A 25,579-nucleotide genomic window follows, 5' to 3' on the forward strand; every position below is an offset into this window, starting at 1 on the left:
CAACAACAACAAAATCAACCGAGCCTTGGTGTTTGTTTCTAAAAACTCTCTCTTGGATTTATGCCAACACTGTAGCACTTGCCTGCAATCTGTCATGGTACCCAGAAATTATCTGGACACATTCAACAGGTGGAGAATTTTCATTATAATGTGAAATAAGTGCACAATCAAGTATTATCTTTAGGTTTCTTTCCTTAGAATTCAACTTTATGGCTCTATATGTAGAGCAGTGGTTTACAACCTTTTTTTGACCAGGGATCACTTGACCAGGAGCCACTTTTCAACATTAGTACCAAAAGGGTTACAAATCAGTTTTTGGTCAACTTTAGATTTGAGGTCCAGATTGAGAAGATTGCATTGGATAGATCACATCAGCTCTAGTTTCTGATATAGAACATATGGCATGCAGTGGTCACCATCTGCTTGCCCACAGAAAACTATATGAAATAACCCTTAGCACTGTAAGAGGGTTTTGTGAGACCAGTTGCTCTTGTTGCAACAATATAGTAACGGTGAGGCTAGAGACCATATTTTAGTTCTTTCAAACCACCTGTGATCCGATGACCACAGGTTGGGAATTACTGATGTAGAGATTCAAAATGTTCAGCCACTTTGCATTTTTTTATTGTCAGATGTGTCTGCCTAAGAATACTGAAGAAAGATTCATATGATGCCATTATTTATGAAACTCTATGTAGGAGAACCAGTTTAAGAACAGCCTTTCCCAATCTGGTGTCACCTAGATGTTGAACTACAGCTTCCATCTGGGATGGCAAAGGAAGTTGCTCAAAATACTCGTACACTGCTAGGTTGAAAAAAAGCCACACTAAATTATTTGTTTCTATGTTATATTCCAGAATTGCATTTTCCCATGTCCTTTTCAGTTACTCCCCAAAACTGCATTGTTAAATCAAACTCGTTCCATCCAAGAAGTTGGCATATGAAAAGAAGAAATGTAAGTTTATGGGCATTATATGCTTGAGCTTGGTGAATGAGACTGAGTAATCTTTACTCTGGTTTTCCAGATGGAAGATATTAGGCTTGGGTAACAACGGAAAAAAATGTTTCTAAACTCTTTTCGTTTTTAGGGGTCCATCGCGTTTCGTTTTTTTTAAAGAATTCCGAAATTTTCCTTTTAAAAATTTCAAAATTTATGAAATTTCGTATAATTACGAATCGATTCGTTAATGGCAGACGCGATTGCGCAATATGCTAAAAAAACCTCCAAATGGGACAGGAGGAACTTCTGAAGCTTCCCTCTCCCTCTGTTGTTGACTGTTGGTATGATAAAACAAACAACAACTATAAAACTTGCACCAGACATGTGAAAATAATTACGAAATAATTACGAAATAATTACAAAATAATTACAAAATAATTACGAAATAAATTGAAAAAAAATGTTTCGAATCTAATTTACTCCTCACACTATTCCTGCATGGCTCAATATTGGATCGTAAACTAATTTAAATATGAATTCATAATGAATTACGAAATTAATGAACGAAACCGCCCAAGCCTAGAAGATATGGGTGACCCTGGTTATAGTTAATTATTTTGATGCAAATTTATTGGTATGCCCAATCAAAAACAAAGACAAAAACAAAAAAAAAAAACCCACAAGGCACCCTTTAAGGTGGGAAGGATTCAGAAAGCAATGAGGTCTTCTAGGAGAAAGACAACATTATAGTTAATCTGGAGTCTCCAAGATTAAGCAAGTACTGAGTCATCATGAAAGACCCATGATTTAGCAAGAAGTTACTCTGTATTTTTAAAAGTTAAGAAAAGGTCACGGATATGATTTGTTTTATCAAGCAATTTGCTGAATAAATTATAGTAGTTCTTTCCAGATTAACTCCTTTAGTGCAGCTAGTTAAAGGCTGAGCAGCCGAGGTAACAATTATCTGTACAAGTGGAATGGCCTTTCTGTTCATTTTCTTAGAACAGTTTGCTTTTGTTTCAGTGTGTGTGTGTGTATGTGTGTGTGTGAGGTGGGGGACTGAGCGCCACAAGGGAGGACACATTGAAGCTTATGTATGGTGAACCTCATGGGGAGCCAGCACACCAAAGCAGGCCTGTAGCGAGGGGGTGGTTTTAGGGGTTCAAACCCTCCCCGAAATGTTTCAGATTTTTTTAAAAAACCTTGTTTACTCATGAATTTTAACTGGTTAACCAAATCCCCATGCTAAGTCTATGAGATGCAAAAAATTAAGAGTCCCTCCAGAACTGCAAGCACTATCTCAAGCAAATATTGACAATTTATTCATACTGTCATTACTTGCAGCAATAGCCGATGTAGTGAAGCAACCAAGTTAGGGTGTGTGTGTTGAATGCTCTCATTAAGGAGGCCAGACTTGGTGGAGGTGGTTGACAGGGGCGGAGCTGCAGGCTATTGAAGGTTGCTCTGCCCCCTGCTGTGCTCTTTGCTTCAGCGTGAGCTAGGAGGCAGGTTTCACCCCCCCTGAAATTTTCAACCCTCCCCAAAATTTTAAACCCCCCCCCCCAAATTTTAACCCCCCTTGAAATTGTCAACCCTCCCCGAAATTTTTTTCTGGCTACGGCCCTGCACCAAAGGGCTACATGCTTGCAAAGCGCTCTCAGGCTCTTTTTAAAATCTAGCACAGCTAACATATTGGTGAAGTTCCGTACAGCTTTTAAGAAAATAAAGCAAGAGCATACGTACATGGAGCTCCAAGCCATTAGAATGGGACCTCTTTCCCATCAAAGAGGTTATACTCTATTCCTAGACCTCAAATAGATTCCCTGTTAGAGCAGTTTCATTACTGCTCTAACAGGGCAGTAACAGGGCTTGAAATTTGCATCTGTATCCCCCCCCCCCCCGGCCACTGACACAAAATAAAAAGACCCACACAAAAATAAAATAAAAAGAGGAACAGGACTGAAATCTTGAAGAACAGTAGTCAATGAAGTCCAAAGATAGGGAACAAATGGTAAAAGGTGAGTTGTATTTTCAGTATATCAATATCATATTTGAATTTATTTATTTATTTAATTAATTTAAAACTTTTATATCCTGATCTTCTCAACCTCTGTAGAGGGAATTGCACTAATCTGATCGTTTGAATGTATGTTGTTGTGTTTCCGAAAAACAAATTTAAGAAGTACAGTGGAAAGTATTGGTGCTTATTCTGTAGTGTTTATCCTTTAGATGATGGGGGCATTGATCTTAACATATTCCTCTTTGAAGTAGGTATGTACGCAACTCACAGGTGGGAATCTATTTTCCAGGTGTTGGTTTTCTACAGCAAAGCCATACTTCTACATGAGTCCAGTTAGACTGTTGTTCCTTCTGTTAAAATTCTACATGGCTCATTCACATGCCTGCTTTACGCATAGAGACACTGGTTTTAGAATGTTCACATGAATGTTCACATTTTTTGCACATGTATATTTTAATTTTAGAAGTGATAATTGTTTGGTGCAAATGGGCTGAGATGAAAAGAATGGCGCCAATTTCTTGTACATATATGTGTTTCTAGAGAGATAATATTGCAAGTATACAGATTTCTTTGAAACAGATTTTTTTTATCTGTGTCAGTAGCGACTTGAGAAACTGCAAGTCGCTTCTGGTGTGAGAGAATTGTCTGTCTGCAAGGATGTTGCCCAGGGGATGCCTGGATGTTTGCTGTTTTACCATCCTTTGGGAGGTTTCTCTCGTGTCCCCGCATGAGAAGCTGGAGCTGACAGACGGGTGCTCATCCCGTTCCCCAGATTTGAAACGCTGACCTTAAGGTTAGCAGTTCAGCTGGCACAAGGATTTAACCCAAAAAAAGCTTGATATTGAAAATCTTCAGATTCTAGGAAACGGTTAGAATACATAATGATATTATATGTAAGCATTACTTGTAAGCAGATTTATTGCAAGCATGGGAGATTTTGGAAAGGATGCCAGAATTTTAACGGCAAGAGATGGAAAAGCAGTATTTGAACCATTAAAATGGTGACATATCTAATTCTCAATTAGAAGTGGTGTCGTTTATCATCAGTAACTACAAGATTTAAATTGACTTGTCTGAAGGCAAGATTTGGTTGAAGTAAGGGGAAGGAGTGATGGAAGGCCTAAGCCCTTCCAGACATCTAGCAAACAAAATAATGAATAATATGCCACTGGGAACCAGTTAATCTAACCTTATGAAAAGGTGCAAAGTATACAACTGGGAAAAATAACACCATATAATAATCGTAGAGCAATCATAGGTGCTAAAACCATATGCAGCTAGACAAATAAATGAGGTTCACTCCTGCTGCCATGTGATAAATCATTCACAAAGAATCCAGTCTCTCCCCTGCCTCCAAAGAAAGAAAACAAATGACTCCAAGCACAAAGTCATAACAGCATCCCGCACAGCTGTGGCTGAGGCACGTAAGGGCAGGAGTGGGGGGAAAGACAGGAGGAAGAAGCAAGGTGACCAGGGAGCAAGCTGTCATGAAACGTTAGACAGAAATGTCAAAGCACTTCATTGGGAGCCCCCGGATTGCCACCGGGGTTAGGATAAAAATTAAAAGGGTCAAATTCCTTGGCCACTGTGGGTATAGTCTACTTCATTTCAGCAGTGATAAACTTGTTGTAAGAGAAGTTCTGGAAATAATACTTTCTCACCTGGAAGCTTTTGTTTTCTTCTCTACCGTGGATGTGTGATTGGGTTGTGTATTCATATGGTGGGACAAAGGCACTGTTCCTTCCTATATGCCAAGATACAGTTTTGGAGCTGAGGCTTGTTTGAAGCCAAGTCTACACCATTAATTAACCTGGTCTCTAAAGGCAGGTAGTGCAAAGAATGTTTACTGAAGAGTACTGTATATTGAAACAGCTCAAAGAAACTTACATAATTAGCATCCACTTGGAAAAAATAAAATTTGTTCCTCTCTGTGCCACGTATTTTATGCATACTTAAAACCATTCTGGAGCCAAACATGGTTGAATTGGAACACGGAACAAGAACATTTTACATTGCAACCTTTTGTTGTAGGCACATGTGAAACATATATAAAAATGATTCTGGTAAATGCCTTACTTTACTTACGTTTTAATATATGTGTGAGCATTCCATGTCTGTTATTAATGGGTATAGAGAAGAAAATATATATTTTCTATCCCACCATTTGAGGATTTCTACTTAGAGCTTTTGTAGTTGTATATCATTGTGAGATGTTGGTGGAAGTGAAGAAACCCTTCTGTATTAGAAACAGTACAGATTTATTCTCCTGGATTCCAAATAGTACTTGAGCGGACTGGGCCAGAACCAGTTGAAAAGTCTGTAATTTACCCTTAGGTTAGGTAAAGGTAAAGGTTTTCCCCTAACATTAAGTCCAGTCATGTCTGACTCTGGGGATTGGTGCTCATCTCCATTTCTAAGTCGAAGAGTCGGCATTATCCGTAGACACCTCGAAGGTCATATGGTCAGCATGACTGCATGGAAGCCCGTTACCTTCCCACCAGAGCGGTATCTATTGATCTACTCACATTTGCATGTTTTTGAACTGCTATGTTGGCAGAAGCTGGAGCTAACAGCGGGAGCTCACGTTGCTCCCCGGATTTGGGCCTTAGGTTATAGTAGTTAAAAGGGTTCTGTTAAAGGACTTCAGGCACCCCCTCCTATAAGTCAATCCATATTATGATATACTTTATCAAGAATTAATTGTACCATTGTGGAAACAAAAATTGCTATTTAACACTGAAACAGAATGTGCAATAGGTGATATTTTTCATACGTTTTTATGCCATAAGGTTTTAAGAAACTGGCTGAGATGAGTTTTTAATACTGTGTGGTACTGGTATTATGGTTTGCATGTAGCTTTTTAAATAAATGTGTAATGTTTCCCTGGGTAAGCAATTGCTTCTTTTTACATACATTCTATACAGCACTCCCCCCCCTCCCCCCAGGTGCAGGACGAGTATCTGTAATTCATCACTTCATTTATCCAAATCTGACAAAATATGTCATATCTAGGCATTTTCTAGGTCCTCCAGTATGACTCTAGTATTCTGGGGCTGGAAGTTCATCATGTCAATAGGATTCACTATTACATGCTGTCGAAGTCCAATAACATAATTTCCGCAGCTGCCCCTAAAAAACAAAAAAATCAGAGATGCCAGTAATAAAATGTGCCCCTATGGTGAATAAAGACAACATCCATTCCATTCCCTATAAATTCCTGACTGTCCCAGAAAATATCATCTTGAGAAACAGGGTTTTTTTTTTTTAAAGAAATCAGCTACTCTTGTTTAATATTTAACCTTCTCAAATTCATTTCCAAATCTGCTCAGAATACTACAGAACAATATAAATCTTGTATTCCTTGCAGGTTTGGACTTTATATTGACTTCTTCTAATAGATCATGGTTTGATGTGTTTCATTGTATTATGTTCATACAACTAGTAGAAGAAGATAGAATTCATCAGCGAGTGAATATTATCTGAAATACAAACTGAAACCCCAAATCTCAAACAAAATCAAGATCCAGAATTGTGTTGTCTTACATGATTTGCAAACAGTGATTGTTCTGTCATGGCTTTTGAGAGAGGGACAAAAGTTAAATTCAGTGAACTTTTTAGAAACATATAGATGGAAATCCAAGGGTTTTTAAAAAAAGATATTTAGCTTTCAAAAGGAAATGTCTGAGTGATCGCTTTGCAGCCCTAGAGGGTATGTCATGAGAAGAGCAGATCCTCTTCAACAAGAGCAGCGAGGAGAGACACTTAAGAATATATTCTTCCCAATGTTTGTGCAGCTGTTCACTGGGCTCCCAATGAAAAGAGGAGGTTTTGCCTTTCCCTCACTTGATGCTTCCATGGTTTGTAGGCTTGCAGGAAAATACCTGTTTCTCAAACTGAATTGAAGGCCTGTCAGTCTTCATGATCTTTCGAGAGAAGGCAGGGACTGTTTATTTTGCACCAGAAAGAATATTAATCTGTTTCTGCTGTGTTTTTGCTTTGACAGTACAAATCTCCAGTGTTGAATGCTCGAATTTTGCCATTTTACACCTGATATACTGTTGTCACACACACACACACACACAGTGCATCACTAAATATTACTTTCAATGTTTTTGAGAACCATTTGCACTAACTGTGTGCATTTATTCATCATTTCAATATCACAGAAAGAGCAAGCTGTCTTGGATTGAAACCACCATCAGTCATAGACAGCAGAGTGATGTCATGATATATGGGATGATGGAACTTGAAATCTGACAACATCTGGAGAGCCATAGTTTTCCTGTCTCTTGCCATATGACACGAATATTTCTAATACAAAAAGTCATTTTATTCATTGTTTACTTGTGCCCTCAATCAGTTTTTGACTGTTGACTGTTGGCAACCCTGAAGTGAGCCTATCAGGGGTTTTCTTGGCAATATTTGTTTAGACAGGATTCCTCTGAGGTTAAGAGAGTGTAACTTGTCCAAGGTCATTCAGTAGGTTTCCATGGGATTAAAACCTTGATCTCCAGAGTCCTAATCCAACAACATTGGCCATCTATTGTTTATTTAGTTTGTTAAAATATTTATATCTTGCTCTGTATTCTGAGTGTTTATGAAATTGTTTAGGCAACTTAAAACAATTTAAAAATTAAAACTGTAGCAATAATTAAACAATCTAAAAGCATATTAAAACATTTATCAATTTAAAGGGAACTGAAACAGTGCCAATCCAAATCATGTGCATATTCAGATTTGGATAAAATCAAAGAACCTGAGAGCTTTAATATAAAGGCGTTTTTCCCCCCTTGGGGGCCTCATCCACTAGAGAAAAAAATCCACTTAAAATCCGGTTTCTGCCTCCTGCAGAATTCTACAGGAAGCAGAAACCAGATTTTAAGTGGATTTTTTCTCTAGTGTGATGAAGTCATTGGTGTTATACTGAAGCCAGCATTGACACTAGATGAGCCTGTATGTGGAAGGGCTTTCTGCAGCCAGAATGCCATATCCAGTTGCTTCTGTGTTGTACTAGCGGGGCCTCCACCGGAAGTCACATGACGTGTGATGGCAGGCATGGAGCTCCGTCCCTGAAACAGGCTGGAAGGATCCAAGGTTGCTTGATTTGATCAATGTGATTAAACAAAAAACTGTGAGTAATAGCAAGCCATAATAAAATGAATGACTTCCTTCAGAAGTTGCCACAGTCATCCTGCAAGACCCAGAAAATTCCTAGAAAGGTGTTCTCTCTAAGAATTCGCTAGGTTCTCCAGAGCAACTCTAGGTAACATCTTGTTGAAGGATGCCATAGAAACACCTGGAGGATGTAGGCAAGTTTGTTGGAAGTGTGTAGGTGAAATCATAGGTACTGGTATCAGGGGTACAGAGGGTATACTCTATTTGATGGCTTCATGATGGCCTGACGGCTGATCAATGTATCTTGAAACAACTTGGAATACTAAGGTAGCCCATCTCAAATGGTAATATTTAAGGCAGTTTCTACATTACCTCATTTGTTTTTCAGCTTTGTATAAAACACTTGAATTTTCTACCTTAAGCACTTATATATATATATATATATATATATATATATATATAGAGAGAGAGAGAGAGAGAGAGAGAGAGAGTTTATATATATATATTCTGATTAAAAAATGGAAGAACAGAAAATTAATGAAAATTAATGCCTACACCGTGGAGAAAGAACAATTCCAACATACAGAACAGATGGAGGGAGGGAGTTGCTGAGTAACAACGTGGCCAAGATAGCACAGCTGAGACCATTTAAAAAAGAACTGCACTGTCACATTATCCAATTTTTGACAGTCCCCAAGAAAGCAGTTTAGCAAGCCTGCCAACTCTGAACTGCAACCGAATGAAGGACAAAAGCCTCTGGAGAGATTAAAATTCTTGATGGCATTTTTTTGGAAGAGGTAATGAGAAAAAAAGATGACTGCTAGCAATCTCCTTTCTGTCAGAATTACTCAGCCCAAAACACTAAGCTGTTTTTATGCCCAGTGCAATTTTGACTCTTTGAGCTATGTTTTGAATGAGCCCCTTTGACACCACAGGGTAATATATAAAGCCAAGCCCTCGATACACACGGCTTATTTGTGAATTATATTTTTTCCTACAAAGATATTTTTAAGAAATATGTACTTTCATTCATAGGGATGTATCCACAGTGTATCAGGCTCATGCAGCCTAAAGTGTATACGTCATGTTTATCAAAGGATACATCTATGATGGATAGGTACTCTGTACTGTCCAGAGTAAATCAAAACCACATCAAAAATGCAAACATACACATGTGTACACAGCAGTCTGGGATTTATTTAGCATCAATCTACCTTGTCTAGGTCATTCAGGATAATACTATGCTTGAATATACTTTAAAAATCAAGAGTATTAACATGGATGAATTCCTTATTTATTTATTCTTACTTGGGGTGGCTTATGTTTTAGGAGATTTTTGAATAGCAATTTTTAGTAAAGATGAATGCTTTTGTTTGATATGCTAATTGATTTTGTTTTTCAAAAGGAGGCATCCACTTGCTTATTTGATTTGATTACATTCAATAAACTAAACTAACAAGTGAAAAAGAGTAGCAATTTTAGCATTGCCATTATAGGAAATACTCAAAGAATACAAACCCTCATTTTTAAATATCATGCCCTAACAAATTAGGCTTCTCAGACTGCTGAGGAAATCCAATGAGAAAATAGGAACCATACTTTACATTTCATTGAAATTACAAAACTAAAATGTATATCCAGATGTAACAATAAGTAGTTACTATAATTTAAAATGAAGTCTAAAGGCATCTGATTCTATTTGATGTTGGAAGCAAACCAGGGTCATCCCTAGTTAGTATTTGGTTGGTAGACCACCAATGAATATTAGGTGCTGTGGACTACATTTCAAAATGAAGAACTGGCAACCACCCCAGAGTATTCCTTGCCTAGGAAAACCCTATGACATTCCTGGAGTTACTATACATTGACAGCTGAACGAAAGGCAAATATACCCCTCGTAGTTTAAGAAAAGGAGACCAGAGTACAACCCCCATATCCAAAAGGGAAGCAATGTGATGAACTGGAGTTGAAGTCCAAAACACCTAGAGAGCTGAAATTCGCCTATGCCTGATATAGACCCATGGGGGCCTTTTTGAAAGGGCTTTGGTCTCCTGTTAATCAAACAAATCAATCCTTCCAATTCCCATTCTCTTCCAAGATACATCTTTCTCCTTTCCCATTCTTTTGAATTTCATACTCTTAACAGCTCCAGAAAGCTATCCACTGTTTTCTAAAACACACACACACACAATTTATTTCACCTGGCACTTTTTCTCCAATTCTGATATTTCTTCCCAGCCTTCAGCCTGAGATAATGTAACCCTGGCAGCTTCCTTGTCTGATGTTTTTGTGAACAAAGACTTGAACATGATTTTTTTTACTTTATTAGGAAGTTAGGCTGCCCTATCCTTTTTGTTTTCTTTTTGTCAGCAGACATAAAACTTTTTTTGCTCAGGAATTTGTTAAATGGTCATTACAGAAAGTCTTTCAACTGGAATGTGCTGTATATCTATCATTTTTATTATGTTTTAACTGCCTGGTTTTGTGTGAATGTTTTTAAATATGATTGATTACTCAATTGTTTTTTAACATTTATGTTATCAGTTGGTGTCATGTACATTTATTAAATTAATAAATAATTCATATGCCTGGAATGCTTTGTGTTTCAACAGGGGAAATTTATTTTATTCTGGTCCCTTTCCCCCATTACTGTTAGTTGCATAGAACAAATTAATGGTAACCTGAGTGGCGGTCTTCCCCCTGCATTTGAGTAAATGAATGACCCACCTTACCTTGACAGCAAAGGTGTAGACTCCTGTTATGCAGGGAATATGAGTAATTTGGCTGTGATGTAATTGATTTGTGTGGACGCCCAGAGGCCTCTACATGAATGACGCCTCTGTTTGTACATAAGGCAAAAACAATCAACTTGGAAAAGAAAGGGAAACTTGTCAGAGTAAGTAAAATCAGCTTAATATCAACTGCAGCCTGTTTTTTTTTTTTTACATTTTGCCAATTTCCCAAAAATATAGCTATGCCCATTTCACAAACGTGTTGAAATTCTTTTGCAATGATCACTTCTGTGGGCATTGCTGTGGTCACTTTTTGTTTTCAGACAATGTTTTCAAACTCTTCATGTATTTTATCTGCATCTATTGGTTATTATTTATTGGTTATGCTTGTGATCCTACTTTTCCTCCAGTGAGCTTAAAATAATGGATGTGGCTCTTCTTCTCCTCACTTACTCATCATGTTAACCTTGTGATGCAGTTTAGGTACAAAGAGAAGGGCTGGCTTAAGATCATCCAGGTGATTTTCATGGCTTACTGGACACTAGAGCTTGGATCCCCAAGTCTGAATACTTTAACTACTGCACAATTAATTTATAATGCTGAAAACCTTTGTATGAATGAATTGTTTATTGTACTAGCCATAGGCCATGACATCAAATAATATATAACTTTTGAAAGTACAATAAGCACTATAAACATTAAAACTTACTCTATATACTGACTTTTTAAAAATTACAGTAAATTACAGTAGCAGTGACATGATAACAATAACAATGTCTGATTTGTATCATCCCCAACTATCTTCATTTCCATTTCTAGCCTCCGCTGTAGACTTTTCTAATTTAGCGTGAATGTTTTGGGCTGCAACTGCAAATGTGGCAGATCACTGGCTTGGATGTCAGGGCAAACACAGAAGGCCCTATGAGAATGAATGCAGCTCTGAAAAAGCGAACTACTTATATTGGTTCCGCAGATATGGGGATTGCACTGTATGTTGCTTTCCATTTTTAAATCTTGAAGACGTAATAGTGTAAAATATATAATTTTTAAAGTTTTCATTTAAAAACCAAGGTTGGTGTAGTTACAGTTGTGTAAATGTCTGTGCAAACAATAGATTTTGAGTTGTCCATTGACCTACGTCATGCTAGGCATGTGTACATTAGAATTCAAATAGAGAGTTCAGTCCAGTAGGCAGTACGAGGGAAGAGGGCCCCTTTTTGTGTCATGGATAGTGATCTCTAGATACCTTCTTTTCCAGAGAAAGTTAACTCATGTGACCAAGAGAGGCAAAGTGCTCTTGAAGAGGCCAGGCAGAATCCCCGGGAAGGGATTGTTATTCCTGAATGTGCTCCTGGAGGACTGTACAAGCCAGTGCAGTGTCACCAGTCTACTGGATATTGCTGGTGCGTTCTAGTAGACACAGGTCGACCTCTACCTGGTACTTCCACCAGGTAAGAACCATTCCCTTTCCATTTTCCCTCTACAACAAGAAAGTGAAGTAAGAGAAAGGATACACCTCACTATTTTATGTGACAAAGCGTTCCATATTCTCTTCTATCTCCACATACATATAATTGCTTTCCAGTGTGTGAGGGTATTTTTCTCTTGCTATAATACATGCATGCACCCTTACTAGAAACGATCTCATGCCTTTTCTCCTAGAAAGGAGACATGCAGTAGTCTGTGGCTTAATGATATTAAGCCGTATACTTATTCAACATTGTCATTACTTATTCAATCACATACAGTGTCTAATTACTGACACTGTATTTGATTTAAATCCTCAAGATTCACCTCTTCTTCATATTACCTTCTTATACAACTGGTTTACAACATATTATTTCAGCTCAGCCTGGTGACAATCTTAATGTATAAGTATTTTGAACTGTTTGAACATATCGTATTAAAGCTTCTAGCTTTCTTTGATATTTCCACCTAAACTAAAAAATAAATGTGTTAGGTTTTTTAAGAGGCTGTGATATTTTTCTGATTTTAGGACAGATCTTAAAGAATTATTATCTGCTTAGGGCTGCTGAGGGTTCAAATTCAGCTCTTTGCTACCTGACTCTCAACCATCCTCATTCTATTACTCTGAATTTTCCTTTATCAGTGCATGCCTTTCTCATTGGAACATGATCCCAGTGTGTCTAGACTATATGTGCCTTAACCTCCCATTCACGATTTTTTTGTTCTCATATGTTCGTTGCACAGAACCAATGTTCTAATTTCCCCCCAAAATGGCATGGGGAATGTTTGTGTCTGTGCATGCATGTGCATTTTCATGTGTCCCTCTAATGCCCTATAGGGAGGCCATGTTGTCCTCCAACTCTTAGTCATTGGTTCTATCTATGATTTCTTTTAGCTCCATTGCTCTACATATACATATAATCCTTCTCTTGGATTTCTGTTGTTGTTATAATGATCTTTAATAGAGTACTAATTACAAAGAGAGAAGGTATAGTGAATCAAGTCTATTTAGCACTGTATTGCTGCAGAAGAGCATGCCAACCTAATATTGTTTCTGGGAATATTAGGGAGTATGAATTGTGGGTTCTTTAGTTCACACAGGGCAAGGCCACAGAACCAAATTCTGTTCTTCCCTCCTTATTCTTTGTTAATTGTCTAGAGCTGATCCTAGTGGAAAGACCTAGGTAGCCAGTGTTAGCACCAATGAAGAGCCATCTTCTGGTACAACCAAAGTTCCCACCTTGTGTCAGATATGTAAAACTGATAACCAAAAGGAACAGAAAAACAAATGCTGGTGGTAGTACTGCACTGCTGACACTGTGTTTTGTATTAGTACTAAGACATGGATCTCAAAGTATAAATGCTCATGTGGGTGGACCCCATATATTTAATGAGTTCCCTGAGGTCTCTCCAACAACCACTTTAATAAGCCAAACTCTAGTATGTTTGAGCCTGGTTGTTGATTTCTTCAACTGGGAAGTATGTTATGTGATAATGTCATACACTTAACCAAGGGTGATGTACAAATTTGCTATGTCCAGTTGGGCTCTAGTGGGAAAGAGAAGCGTGAGAACCCCTGAAATTCCATATGAACAATGAACTGTCTTTTCATCTCTTCCTCCTCTAGGTATGAGACCCCAGTGTGTGAAAGTGATGCCAGATCAAAAACCCCAGAAATTGATGACCCATTCAAAGACAGAGAACTTCCAGGTTAGATTCAGGAGAACTGTGTCTTATTCTGTCTAAGTGGCTTTGTCTTACAACAAAATCCAAGATGAATAAAAGTAGGGAGAAAATGCTGGTAGGATTGGGGAGTGGGAGCCCCAGATGGAGTTTAGTTCACCTACAGATGTACAGCATCAACAGACACCCAAACGATATGTGACTACTCAGTAGACCATAAACATGGCCCAGAAAGAAAAGGAACTGTTTTTGCATGCTATTTGATCAAACGAAGCTTTTATTCTTTTCTTCAGGCTGTCCAGAAGGGAAAAAAGTGGAATTTATTACCAGTTTACTGGATGCTCTGACCACAGACATGGTACAGGCCATTAACTCGGCAGCACCTGCTGGAGGCGGGAGGTGAGTTTGAAAGGCATTCAGGCTGAACAGAAGCAGGGAAGGACAAATTTTGTGTATACATCTAGTTTTTATTATGAACATCGAGCAATTCCAGTAAAGTAATGCACAAGTAAAATTTATCCTCTAAATTCTGTCACAGGAAAACAAAATGGTCATACTGATTCATGCTTCCAAGTACCTGAAAATTGTCATGTTCCATTTGTGGTGTGAAATTGATCACCTCGTACTATTTTAAGACCAAAGTAGGACAGGGATGTGCAATTATATTGGTTTTGTTTATTTATTCAGTTTGTAAGAACTAAAATACGGTCCGCAGCCTCACCATTACGCCACCATGGCAATGATACTGACTGGTCTCGCGAAACACTCTTATAGTGCCAATGCTTATTTAATATGGTTTTATGTGGGCAAGCAGATGGCGACTACTGGATGGCATACATTCTGTATCAGAAACTAGAGCTGATGTGGTATATCCAATGCAATTTTCTGAATCAGCACCCCAAATAACAAAACCGAATCTAAAGTTGCCCAAAAACTGATTCATAACCCTTTTGGTACTAATGTTGGAGAGTGGTCCCTGGTCAAAGTGGCCCCTCATTAAAAAAAAGTTGGGAACCACTGATCTGATTTGAACCCTTTCATAGTAATAAATAAATAATAAATAAATAAATAAATAAATAGTCCAATGACAACCCAATACACCATGCTGGCTAATGTGAGGCAAGATTTATTTATTTATTTATTTATTACTTGCACTTATTTACCGCCACTCTCAGCCCAGGGGGCGACTCGTGGCGGTGAACAACAACATAGAAAAGACAATTTACAGTAATCAGAACAATACATAACATGCTACTACTACTTGACATATACTTATACTAAAAATCCGCTTCGTCATATCATGGGTCATAGTCAGTCTCATAGTCGTGGTCCATTCCGGTCATCATTGCCAAGATATAGCACTCAGTTAAAGGCCAACTCGAAGAGCCATGTTTTCAGGCTCTTACGAAAGGCCATAAGGGAGGGCGCCTGTCTAACTTCAGCAGGGAGGGCGTTCCACAGCCGGGGGGCCACCACCGAGAAGGCCCGCTCTCTCGTCCCCGCCAGGCGTGCCTGTGAGGCAGACGGGATCGAGAGAAGGGCCTCCCCGGATGATCTCAAGGTCCTCGTGGGCTCGTAGGCCAAGATGCGGTCTGCAAGGTATTTTGGGCCGGAACCGTTTAGGGCTTTGTAGGATAGTACCAGCACCTTAAATTGGGCCCGGTAGCAAATCGGCAGCCAGTGGAGCTGGGACAGCAGGGGCGTTGTGTGCTCCCTACGCCCTGCTCCTGTTAACAACATGGCTGCCGCGCGCTGGACTAGCTGGAGCTTCCGGGCCGTTTTCAAGGGCAGCCCCACGTAGAGAGCGTTGCAGTAGTCGAGGCGGGATGTGACCAAAGCGTGTACCACCGTGGCCAAGTCAGACTTCCCAAGATACGGGCGCAGCTGGCGCACGAGCCTGAGCTGTGCAAATGCTCCCCTGGTCACCGCTGAAACCTGGGGATCCAGGCTCAGCGACGAGTCCAGGGTCACACCCAAGCTGCGAACCTGAGCCTTCAAGGGGAGTGCGACCCCGTCCAGCACAGGCTGTAACCCTATACCCTGTTCGGCCTTGCGACTGACCAGGAGTACCTCTGTCTTGTCTGGATTTAATTTCAGTTTGTTCGCCCTCATCCAGACCATTACAGCGGCCAGGCACCGGTTCAGGACTTCGACGGCCTCCTTAGTAGCAGGTGGGAAGGAGTGACAGAGTTGGACATCATCTGCGTACAGATGACACCGCACCCCGAAACTCCGGATGATCTCACCCAGCGGCTTCATGTAGATGTTAAACAGCATGGGGGACAGGATGGAGCCCTGAGGAACCCCACAGGTCAAAGGCTGTGGTGTTGAACAGGAGTCCCCCAATAACACCTTCTGGGTACGGCCCTCCAGAAATGACTGGAGCCACTGTAAAGCAGTGCCCCCGAGACCCATCTCTGCAAGGCGCCCCAGAAGAATACCGTGGTCGACGGTATCGAAGGCCGCTGAGAGGTCCAGGAGCACCAACAGGGACACACTCCCCCTGTCTAGCTCCCGGCGCAGATCATCGACTAAGGCGACCAAGACCGTCTCAGTACCATGTCCCGGTCTGAAACCAGACTGTGCCGGATCCAGATAATCCGTGTCTCTCAAGAATACCTGGAGTTGTGAGGCCACCACGCTTTCCATGACTTTGCCCAAGTAGGGAAGATTGGAAACAGGCCGAAAGTTTTCGAATTTGGTGGGGTCCAGTGATGGCTTCTTCAACAGCGGCTTTATAATAGCCTGTTTTAGGCTCGCTGGAATCTTGCCTTCCCGAAGGGAGGCATTCACCACCACCGTTACCCACTCGGCCAATCCCCCTCTGGCCTCCTTCAGAAGCCAGGATGGGCAGGGGTCTAGGATGGACGTGGTGGGCCTCATTCCTCCAAGTATCTTGTCCACATCCTCGGGCTTCACAAACTGAAAAGAATCCAACAAAATAGGACAAGCAGGTGCTTGTGTCACATCCACAGAGACTGCACTTAATGTGGCGTCCAGCTCAGAGCGGATCAAAGCGACTTTGTCTGCAAAGAACCGAGCAAATGCTTCACAGCGCGTGACCGAATTGTCAGGGCTCCCACCTGAGGTAGGGGGAGTTAAAAGACCTCTGACAATCCGAAACAGCTCCGCCGGACGGTTCTTTGCAGACGCAATAGTAGCCGCAAAGAAAGTTTTCTTTGCGGCTTTTATTGCCGCGGCATATGCCCTTAGAAAGGACACAAACCGTGTTCGATTTGGCTCGCTTGGGTCCGAGCGCCACACGCTCTCTAGTACCCTCTTCCTTCGCTTCATCGCTGCCAGCTCCTCAGTGAACCAAGGGGCTGGTTTAGCTCGGTTACTCGAGAGGGGACGTTCCGGAGCGATCCTGTCAATTGCCCTGGTCATCTCCCCATTCCAGAGAGCGACCAAGGCCTCGACATGGTCACCTACCGAGGTGGCGGGAAAATCCCCAAGAGCCGTCAGGAATCCATTCGGATCCATAAGCCTCCTGGGGCGGACCTTCTTAATGGGTCCTCCACCTCTGCAGAGGTTAGGTGGCGCAGTGAGCCTAAATCTGATCAAGAAGTGGTCGGTCCATGGCAACGGAGAGATAGACAGCTCCTCCACACCACCACCCTGCTCCCATCCCTGGCAGAAGACCAAGTCCAATGTGTGTCCAGCACAGTGGGTGGGGCCAGTTATCCGTTGGGACAGCCCCATGGTTGCCATGGCGGACATGAAGTCCTGAGCCGCTCCTGTGAGGGTTGCCTCGGCATGGATGTTGAAGTCCCCCAGCACAAGGAGCTGTTGGGACTCCACCGCCAGGCTCGAGACCACCCCCGCTAGCTCAGGTAGGGAGACTGTAGTGCAGCGAGGTGGACGGTACACTAGCAGAATCCCTATTCTGTCCCGGTCACCCACCCTCAGGTGGACGCATTCAAAATTTGTGGTCTGCGGGATGGGGCTCCTGGTCAGATGGATGGAATCTCTATAGACCACTGCGACCCCGCCTCCCCGTCCTCCGGCTCTTGGTTGGTGTTGCACGGAGAAACCTGGAGGGCAAAGCTGGGAGAGATTTACGCCCCCAGCTTCATCCAACCAGGTCTCCGTGATGCACGCCAGATCTGCCCGCTCCTCCAGGATTAAATCCTGGATCCAGGTCGTTTTTCCATTGACAGATCTGGCGTTCAACAACACCACCTTCAAGCCGGAGGGTCCGCTCACCTGGTTACACCAATTTACCTTAGGAGACCGATTGGGGGTTGTTAATATGGATAAGCGTTCCGAATTAGGCCGAATTTGAGGTCTCCTTTTTCCGCATCTCCTCCTTCCCACCACGACCTCTATGGGGGCCCCTCGGCTAGTGGAAGACCTCCCCCCCTCCATGCCGCCATCCATAGTCAAGAAATTGCTTTCTACTTTGCTCGTTGTTAGATTTTTTGGTTCTTGCCAACATCCTCTCTCCCCCTCCCCCTCCCTCCCTATCCCATTTTCGTTCGCAGGCTCCAACCCACCTCCTTTTTTGCCCCCTCCGCTACACAGAAGTAACAGGGACAGTACATAAATGGGGATGGGGAACCACATGGATAGCAGCAATACAGATGGTGGTGGTGTTCCAGCCCCACCAATGGGCTAGATCTTAAAGTGCAAGTTTTTAAATGCAGCCCTGTCTATAGTAGTATTTAATCAACAGCAGACACTACGTGCTCTCGGGCACAATCATAAAGTGCTAGGTCTAAAGTGCTCTAGATACACGAACGTTAAAAAAATACAACACAGATTAATTAAATATGTCTGTAATAACAGAGAACAGCTAAAAGCATAATTTGAACGTGCAGAAAAATATATAAAAACATATTAGATGATTTTAAAATAACACTCTCTTCAACATATGTTTAAGATACATTTGAATGGCAGAGAGCATTAATACAAAAGATTGCAAAAAGCGATGAGTTCTTTGTCTAGTGTCCATTTTTAAAAGATATCAACCAAATAGAGATCAGCTAGAATTCCACAATTCAGGTAGCAACCAATGCCTGCTCACAAGTAGCTACTTACTATTTCTCAATATACAGGGAATCTGGAGCAAGGCCTTTGATGACAATCTTACATATCAAAACGTTGAGGGATTGTGGCTCTAAGCCATGAAGGGCCAATTCACCTATAAAGCAAGCCATTCTCTTTACATGAAAAGCAGCAGGAAGAGGGTGACTGCAAAACCTGCCCTTTCCTCCCTTGACCTCATGGTGTTATCTTGTGCTAAGAAATTTTCTCCCATTCTTAGTTCACTTCTAACTACTCTTAAGCTAGACTCCAAGAAATCTGTTTGAAGCAGTGGAACACAGTGAGCTAAACTAGAGGAAGAGAATAGTCTTCTTTTTGTTCTGTATGAGTTTCTTTTCATGTAGAACCGTTGACATTTTTACTGAATACATTGGTGGAACTGTCACATTGACTTTGACCTTTTGAGTTGGTTCAGACAAAACTTCATCACCTTGCCTCATCCATAGAAGCTTATAGGGGCTTCAGATGACATTACTTCAGAAAACCCAGCAAGTAGAGCAAGATGGAACCATTTCACACTCCATCTTAAATGCTCACAAGAGGAAAATATCTTCTCAAAGTAGTCTTAAGCTGACTGGGAGTCCCCCGTCCCCCCCAACAACTTATTGAAAAGTCAGAGAATGAAGATAAGAGAAAATGCCCTCAATGCTCTTGAATCCCCAATGTGAAATAAGAGACCAGACACAAGATGTGGAGAAATAAATGGGCCATTTATTGACCTAATTAGAAACTGATAAGTGAGCTAATTGACTAGTTGTGGGAGGAGCACTGCGACATGGATAATGGTGTGAAGTCAGGTATCTTTCTGTGACCACATGCCAAACCAACCACTGGACAAAACACCTGACCCTGGGGGCAATTACTGGAAGGACCTCCACCTCGAACCATAACACCCCATAGGGGAGAGGCAACTCCCCCGCAAAGAAAGCCCTAAGGTAGATTTTTGGGGAACCCCCTAAGCCATAGAGCCTACAGAGATTAACCCAAAATTCCATTTACCCCAGAGTGGAGGGGTGCAAAGGTGTACACCAATCCAATCTCTCCCACCAATTCCTGCAAGGAACACCTGTTTATACAGCCCTACCCATTTAAATTCCTTGCTCCTGTCAGCCTCAATATGGGATTGCCAAAAAAACCTCCTCTCTGAGGAGGTAAAAAATTCCTACTCGGCCCTAGTGCAACCAGTACAACTCATATTGAACTGAGGGTAGGAGGGTGGGTTGTGCTTCTGGAAGGCCAAATGCAGAGGGGAGGGAGCTACCTGTAGGAAGGTTCCTAAGGCCCTTCCCCTCTTCTACCTGGCAGGAATGCCAGCTGGAACCAACTGGTCATTCACGGGGGGGGGGGGGGGGATTCAAGCGCTCCCCTCCAGCCATCTGGTTGGCTCCTTCTATCTGGAGGTGCGTGTTTTGTTTGTATGATGCCTGTCACTGATTAAACCTTTACTTTGAAAAAAGAAAAAGGAAGCTAATTTCTCATGGGTAGTTTTGCACAGCTTGATCTTATGTGTATTGATTCATTGGTGTTTACTATCAGGTTGATATAAACCCGATAGTAAACACCAATGCATCAGGTTGATGTACATTGGAATTGGTGACCCTTGAATAGGAATAATAAGAGCCAAAGTGTGTAATGTGAAAGGAATTCCTTTGACCGAAATTGGTTAAGAAGTCAAGTGCAAGGCCTTAACACATTCAGTAAATAAAGGAGGGGGTCCCCTTTGTGTACATGTGTAATTTATTTGTGAAAATCAGTTTAAAGTTTTTGTCTTTAGGGCACCACCGTATTACTATTGAAAAGTTAGCAAAGTATAGGGTCTTGTTGTTTAGATTATTAAAGTGAAGCCACAAGTCCTACCTGGAAAGAAATTCAAGTGGAATTCAGATCTTTTAGCTTTCTGCAGCATTCGATCTATAATGTCTTATTTACTCATGCAGACTAGCAGTTAATGTTGAAGGTATTGGGCAAATTTTTATGGACAATCTTAAATTCTGTAGTTTCTGCTAGCATATCATAAAGGGGGGAAAATTGGGGCATGGTGAAAAATAAGCAATATGACCTTTAGTTTCTCTTAAGGCAAATATTTCTGGGAATGATATTTGATATATTATTTTATACAGGGTTGACATCTTCAATGGCCTCTATCTGATTTCTGTCTTGTTAAACATATTAGTTGCAGAATATCCACTAATGGAATGTTTTGCATTCCATTGGTACACCAGAATGTCCAATATGCAAGAATAACAAATATGCCTCCACGGCTGATAAAAACTCTTGATTTAAGAAATAAAAAGCCAAAACTGCTGTAGGAGACCGTGGCTGTTTTTCTGGGAGGTCCTTTGTGAGGGATTTTGGAGAATGGGTCACATTGCCCAGGAGAGGAAAGGGCATGTGATGCCACATCAGTGAGAAAGAGTAGCCCCCTCCCTCTTTTTTGAGACCTTCCCTGTTTGCCTTATGCAGGAAAACTTTAACTCCTACAAGCCAATCTTACAAACTTCTACATACTTCTACTCATTCTTACCTCCTTTGTTTCATAGTCATCCTTTACTTATGCAATTGATAAGACTTTTTGTTTTAAAAAAACCAAAGGTCTTTGCCTTTCACTTCCCATTCTCCCACCTTTGTCTAACATCTTAGGTGCTCCAATGTTCAGGAGATACTTCTGCTTCTGAACTGTTGATGGTGGAGCGACCAGGACTTAAAAGATTTGGTAACCATACCTTGGCAATAGTGTAAGGAGCTTAGGCTTTTTTACAATGCTATAAAGTAGCCCAGGTAAACAGAAACAAGTAGTTAGAGAACATGGTTCCTTGGGTTTTGGAGCTTTCGAGACTCAGCAGACTCTTTCTTCTTCCAGTGACCTCCTAGGCACACAACTATTTTGGACTCTTTCCCCATCCATTAACCTCTAAATGGGATAATTTCTGGGTAATCAAAGCCTGTTCTAGTTTCCCCATACATAGGGCCCCTATCTTTGCCTTATATCAATAACAGCTTTAGGGATTTGAATAATCCTCTAAATCAGGAACTTCCCTTTAAAGAGGATTTATGTTAGAGACTTAACACTCTTGAGACCACACAAATTGCAAAGCAACTTTGAAAAAATTCAAAGCCTTCCGCTTTATCACAAGGGAAAACAGTATGCATGTCTATTGCATCTCTCCTTTCCCTCCAGTGGCTATTTCTACATCCACTGGAAAATGTAGAAGTAGATAAGGACAGGTTATTCAGTTTTGTTCTTCTACCATTGCTGTCCAAAGCCTTGGACCAGGTGCAGAAGCAGCCCCTCAATTATCACCTTCTGACTCTTTGGGTCGTGTTATATATTTTTCCTGTCAAGATGGGGTTTCCTTTGACGAGTGTTCAGAAAGTTCTGCTGGTCTGAAGAGCTGCAACTGGAATGTTCAGACAGTTTACAGGAAACATACAACTCCCTTGTAACAACTACAACAGTGGTTGCCAATCTGTTCTTCAGGACAATTTAAAGTATTAACTTACTGTGTAATGCCCTATTTTAAATTAGTGTTTTCCAGTTCATTGTGTTCAATGCTTTTTAAATTTTCCATTACAGATTGTTTTAGCTATACTATTTTAATGTTCAGTGTAAGCTGCTTTGGCCCCTAATGAGAAAAATGGGATACAAATTAATTAAATAGACAAAATCATAGTCTAAACAGGAGATGGGGCCAGCAAGTACTGCTCTTATTGATATGATGTCACATGTCCCTGCCCCTGGCATCCTTTAGTTTAAGTTTTCAATCATGTGCCACATTCATTACAATGTTTGCCTCTTGATTTTCATGTGCCTTTTACAGTTGTAATTTTACTGTAACAGCAGAGAATGGTAATTGACTGGTGTAGTGATGGTGGAAACCTTTAAAGTAAAGCCTCAAAGATTATATGGCATAATTTTGATATCAGTACATGGGAGTTTTATATGGCACAGTGCTTCTTTCAAGAACCTGTATTGACCATTCCATACTAGAAGAAAGATAATTATCATATTTACTCAAATCTAATGCTCACCTTTTTTTTTTTTGCTAAATTGCATAGCCAAAAGTGAAGTGTGCATTAAATTCAATGGCATGTTAGAATTGAGCACACAAACCTGCCTGCTCCCCTCCATCAGGCTTAAGCTATCAAATTCTCCAGCCTCAGCCTAATGGAGGGGCATGGCTTCCGAACTTGCCTCACTCACAAGGTCTTGAAGGCATTGTGAATGGGACTTCACAAGTTGGCAAGCTACCACCCATCCACCAGGCCAAGAATGATGGGTTTGCCAGCCTCAGCCTAATGGAGGGGCACAGCTTCTCTTTGCTGTTGGCTGTTCTGAGGCGAAAAGCAGAAAAGCTGACAGGTAAGGAGAAGCCGTGCATTACATAAGACAACAAAAAAATTTTTGCAACATGTATCTTCAGAATTGGAGGTGATTGCATTACAATCGATGGCACATTATACTTGAGAGTAAAAACGATAATTACATTAAAAATAATTTCTTCCTGTTCTTTGTTGAAGAAAAGACGGTTTGCCATATTACCACCACAAATTGGCTGCTTTTTCTCTGAAATGTGTGGAAAGTCTGGAGAAGATCTTGTCAGTTGGAGATCATAGGGATGTATTTCAAACCCTTTCTATTTAAACTATTTCTATATTGCCTCCCAACCCATAAGGGCTCCTGAGGTGATGAACAAATAAAATCAATTAAAGCTCTCTAAAACTAATCCTAAAAAGCAGTTTTAAAACTAATCCTAAAAAGCAGTTTTAAAACCCCCTCTTGACATTTTTATGTTAAGTAGTGCTTTTCCACAAACACATAGGGCTTTGCTTTAGACAAATACAGCTCTATAATGCACATTATCATTGTGCATTATTAACTATTTACCAAATATCTGAGAAATTTCTAGATTTTCTTCAGACATTCCCAGTTCTTTCCCTTGCTAAAATCTTAATTCATGTCTGTGTTAACCTTATATCATGGTCAGGGAAACCTATCCATCACAGTTTTGGAACAGTATAGGATTTCTTTTTGGCTTTCCCCCCCTGAACAGCTATTTCAACTAACTCATATGTCAGCTTTTGGGGGTAGGGAGAGGTGACAGGAGATTTGGCCTGGTTGGCACATGCCATAGTTACATCATGTCTGGCTTATGACAAATGCAGCGACAGGGCTGCTTTTAAAAACTCAAGTTGATCCAGAATGCTCTGGCTAGGGACCACATATAAGATTCACAGGTTTTTGCTTATTGGAACAGTGGCACAGGCATCCAGTTTGTTTATGGGCCTAATCAATAGTGAAACATTTGATGGTGTAGACAGTCTATGAAAGTTTGTGCTATGGTATTCTTTCTTTTAGTTTGTCTTTGTTGTGATAACTTGTTCCTAATGCTTCAGGAGCCTTGAATTTAGCACTGATTGCTGTTTTACTTGTACCCTGGATGAAAGTGGTTGCAATTCTGCTGTGAAGGTCATTGCTTGCAGAGTGGTTTGCAAATTCATATTAGTATTCCTTGCAGCTCCCTTAGGTTAAAATTGGATTGATGTATGATGAAATGCAGTAAACCCTCCACTGTCACAGGACAGCCACAAAAATGGAATAATCACTACCTAAATCCTGCAATATAGTAAAGAAAGATGTTGTTGGATTTTTTGTGTGTGCAATAATTGAGTTATTAGAATACCACCGACAAGATCAGGTATACAGCAGTTTTTGCATAAGATGGCAAAAGACAAATAAACTAAAATATTAATGAACTAAACTAGATTTTGTCCTTTTTTCTGTGTGTGTGTGATATTAAATTGTCAAATACCAAACTAAATTTATCAAGAAATATCATTACATGCACATATTCCTGCCAATGTGGACTGAAGTTCCCAATAATGCACAACATGCTTGCCTACCAGCACTTGCTTGTTAAGATCTGTCAGTGAACCACTGATTGGTTTTAACTTGCAATTTGTGTCCGCATTTGGAAAATAAAGTAATCACTATGACTTTAACTCTATGTCACACTTTATGTTAACTCTATGTTGCTAAGTTTTTCCAAAATTCTCTTCTTTCTTTGTGCTTCCACCAGCCTCTCATTTTTATTCAACCCCCCCCCCCCCCGCCATTGCCCTCTAGGCTACTACCACCCCCTGGATCCTTCCAGTGCCTATCAGGGGTCAATATAACCCACTTTGGATAAGTTGACTCTAGATCCTTCAAAGTGACTCTATAGTCAACATCTGGCAGAAGCTGGCCATAGACTTGCATTGCACGACCTAGAGATTCCTAGGGAGAACAAATTAATCAAATCCATGAATAATCAAAGGTGAAACCCAGATTATACTGGTTTTCTAACATGGTAAAGCTCTTTTAGCATGAGAACTCTTGCAGCAGAACTCATGATTCATGCCACAGAAGTTAGAACTTCAATAGCCTACAGGCCAGATACTCCCAGGTTTGCATGTGCATATTATTTTTTGCAAGCCCAGCAAAAAGGAGAAAAATCCTAACTTCTGCTTACTCCCTTTTTTTGTCAAAATGATGACACAACTAAACATAGAGGAGATGACATTTCCTAGTGCATTCAG

General features: G+C 40.7%; 1 protein-coding gene across 3 annotated transcripts in view; it reads left to right on the top strand.

Annotated features, from left to right (window-relative positions):
- SMOC1 (SPARC related modular calcium binding 1) overlaps positions 1 to 25,579 on the top strand; it is a 97,442-nt gene that overhangs the window by 62,358 nt on the left and 9,505 nt on the right. For all 3 annotated transcript variants that reach the window (XM_060761893.2, XM_060761885.2, XM_060761901.2), the window contains exons 8-10: positions 12,066 to 12,258; positions 13,902 to 13,984; positions 14,251 to 14,356. In XM_060761893.2, the coding sequence (XP_060617876.2) occupies positions 12,066 to 12,258; positions 13,902 to 13,984; positions 14,251 to 14,356 (382 nt within the window). The remainder of the gene's footprint in view (positions 1 to 12,065; positions 12,259 to 13,901; positions 13,985 to 14,250; positions 14,357 to 25,579) is intronic.

Source organism: Anolis sagrei, chromosome 1, assembly GCF_037176765.1.
Source record: "Anolis sagrei isolate rAnoSag1 chromosome 1, rAnoSag1.mat, whole genome shotgun sequence".
NCBI classification, from domain to species: Eukaryota; Metazoa; Chordata; class Lepidosauria; order Squamata; family Dactyloidae; genus Anolis; species Anolis sagrei.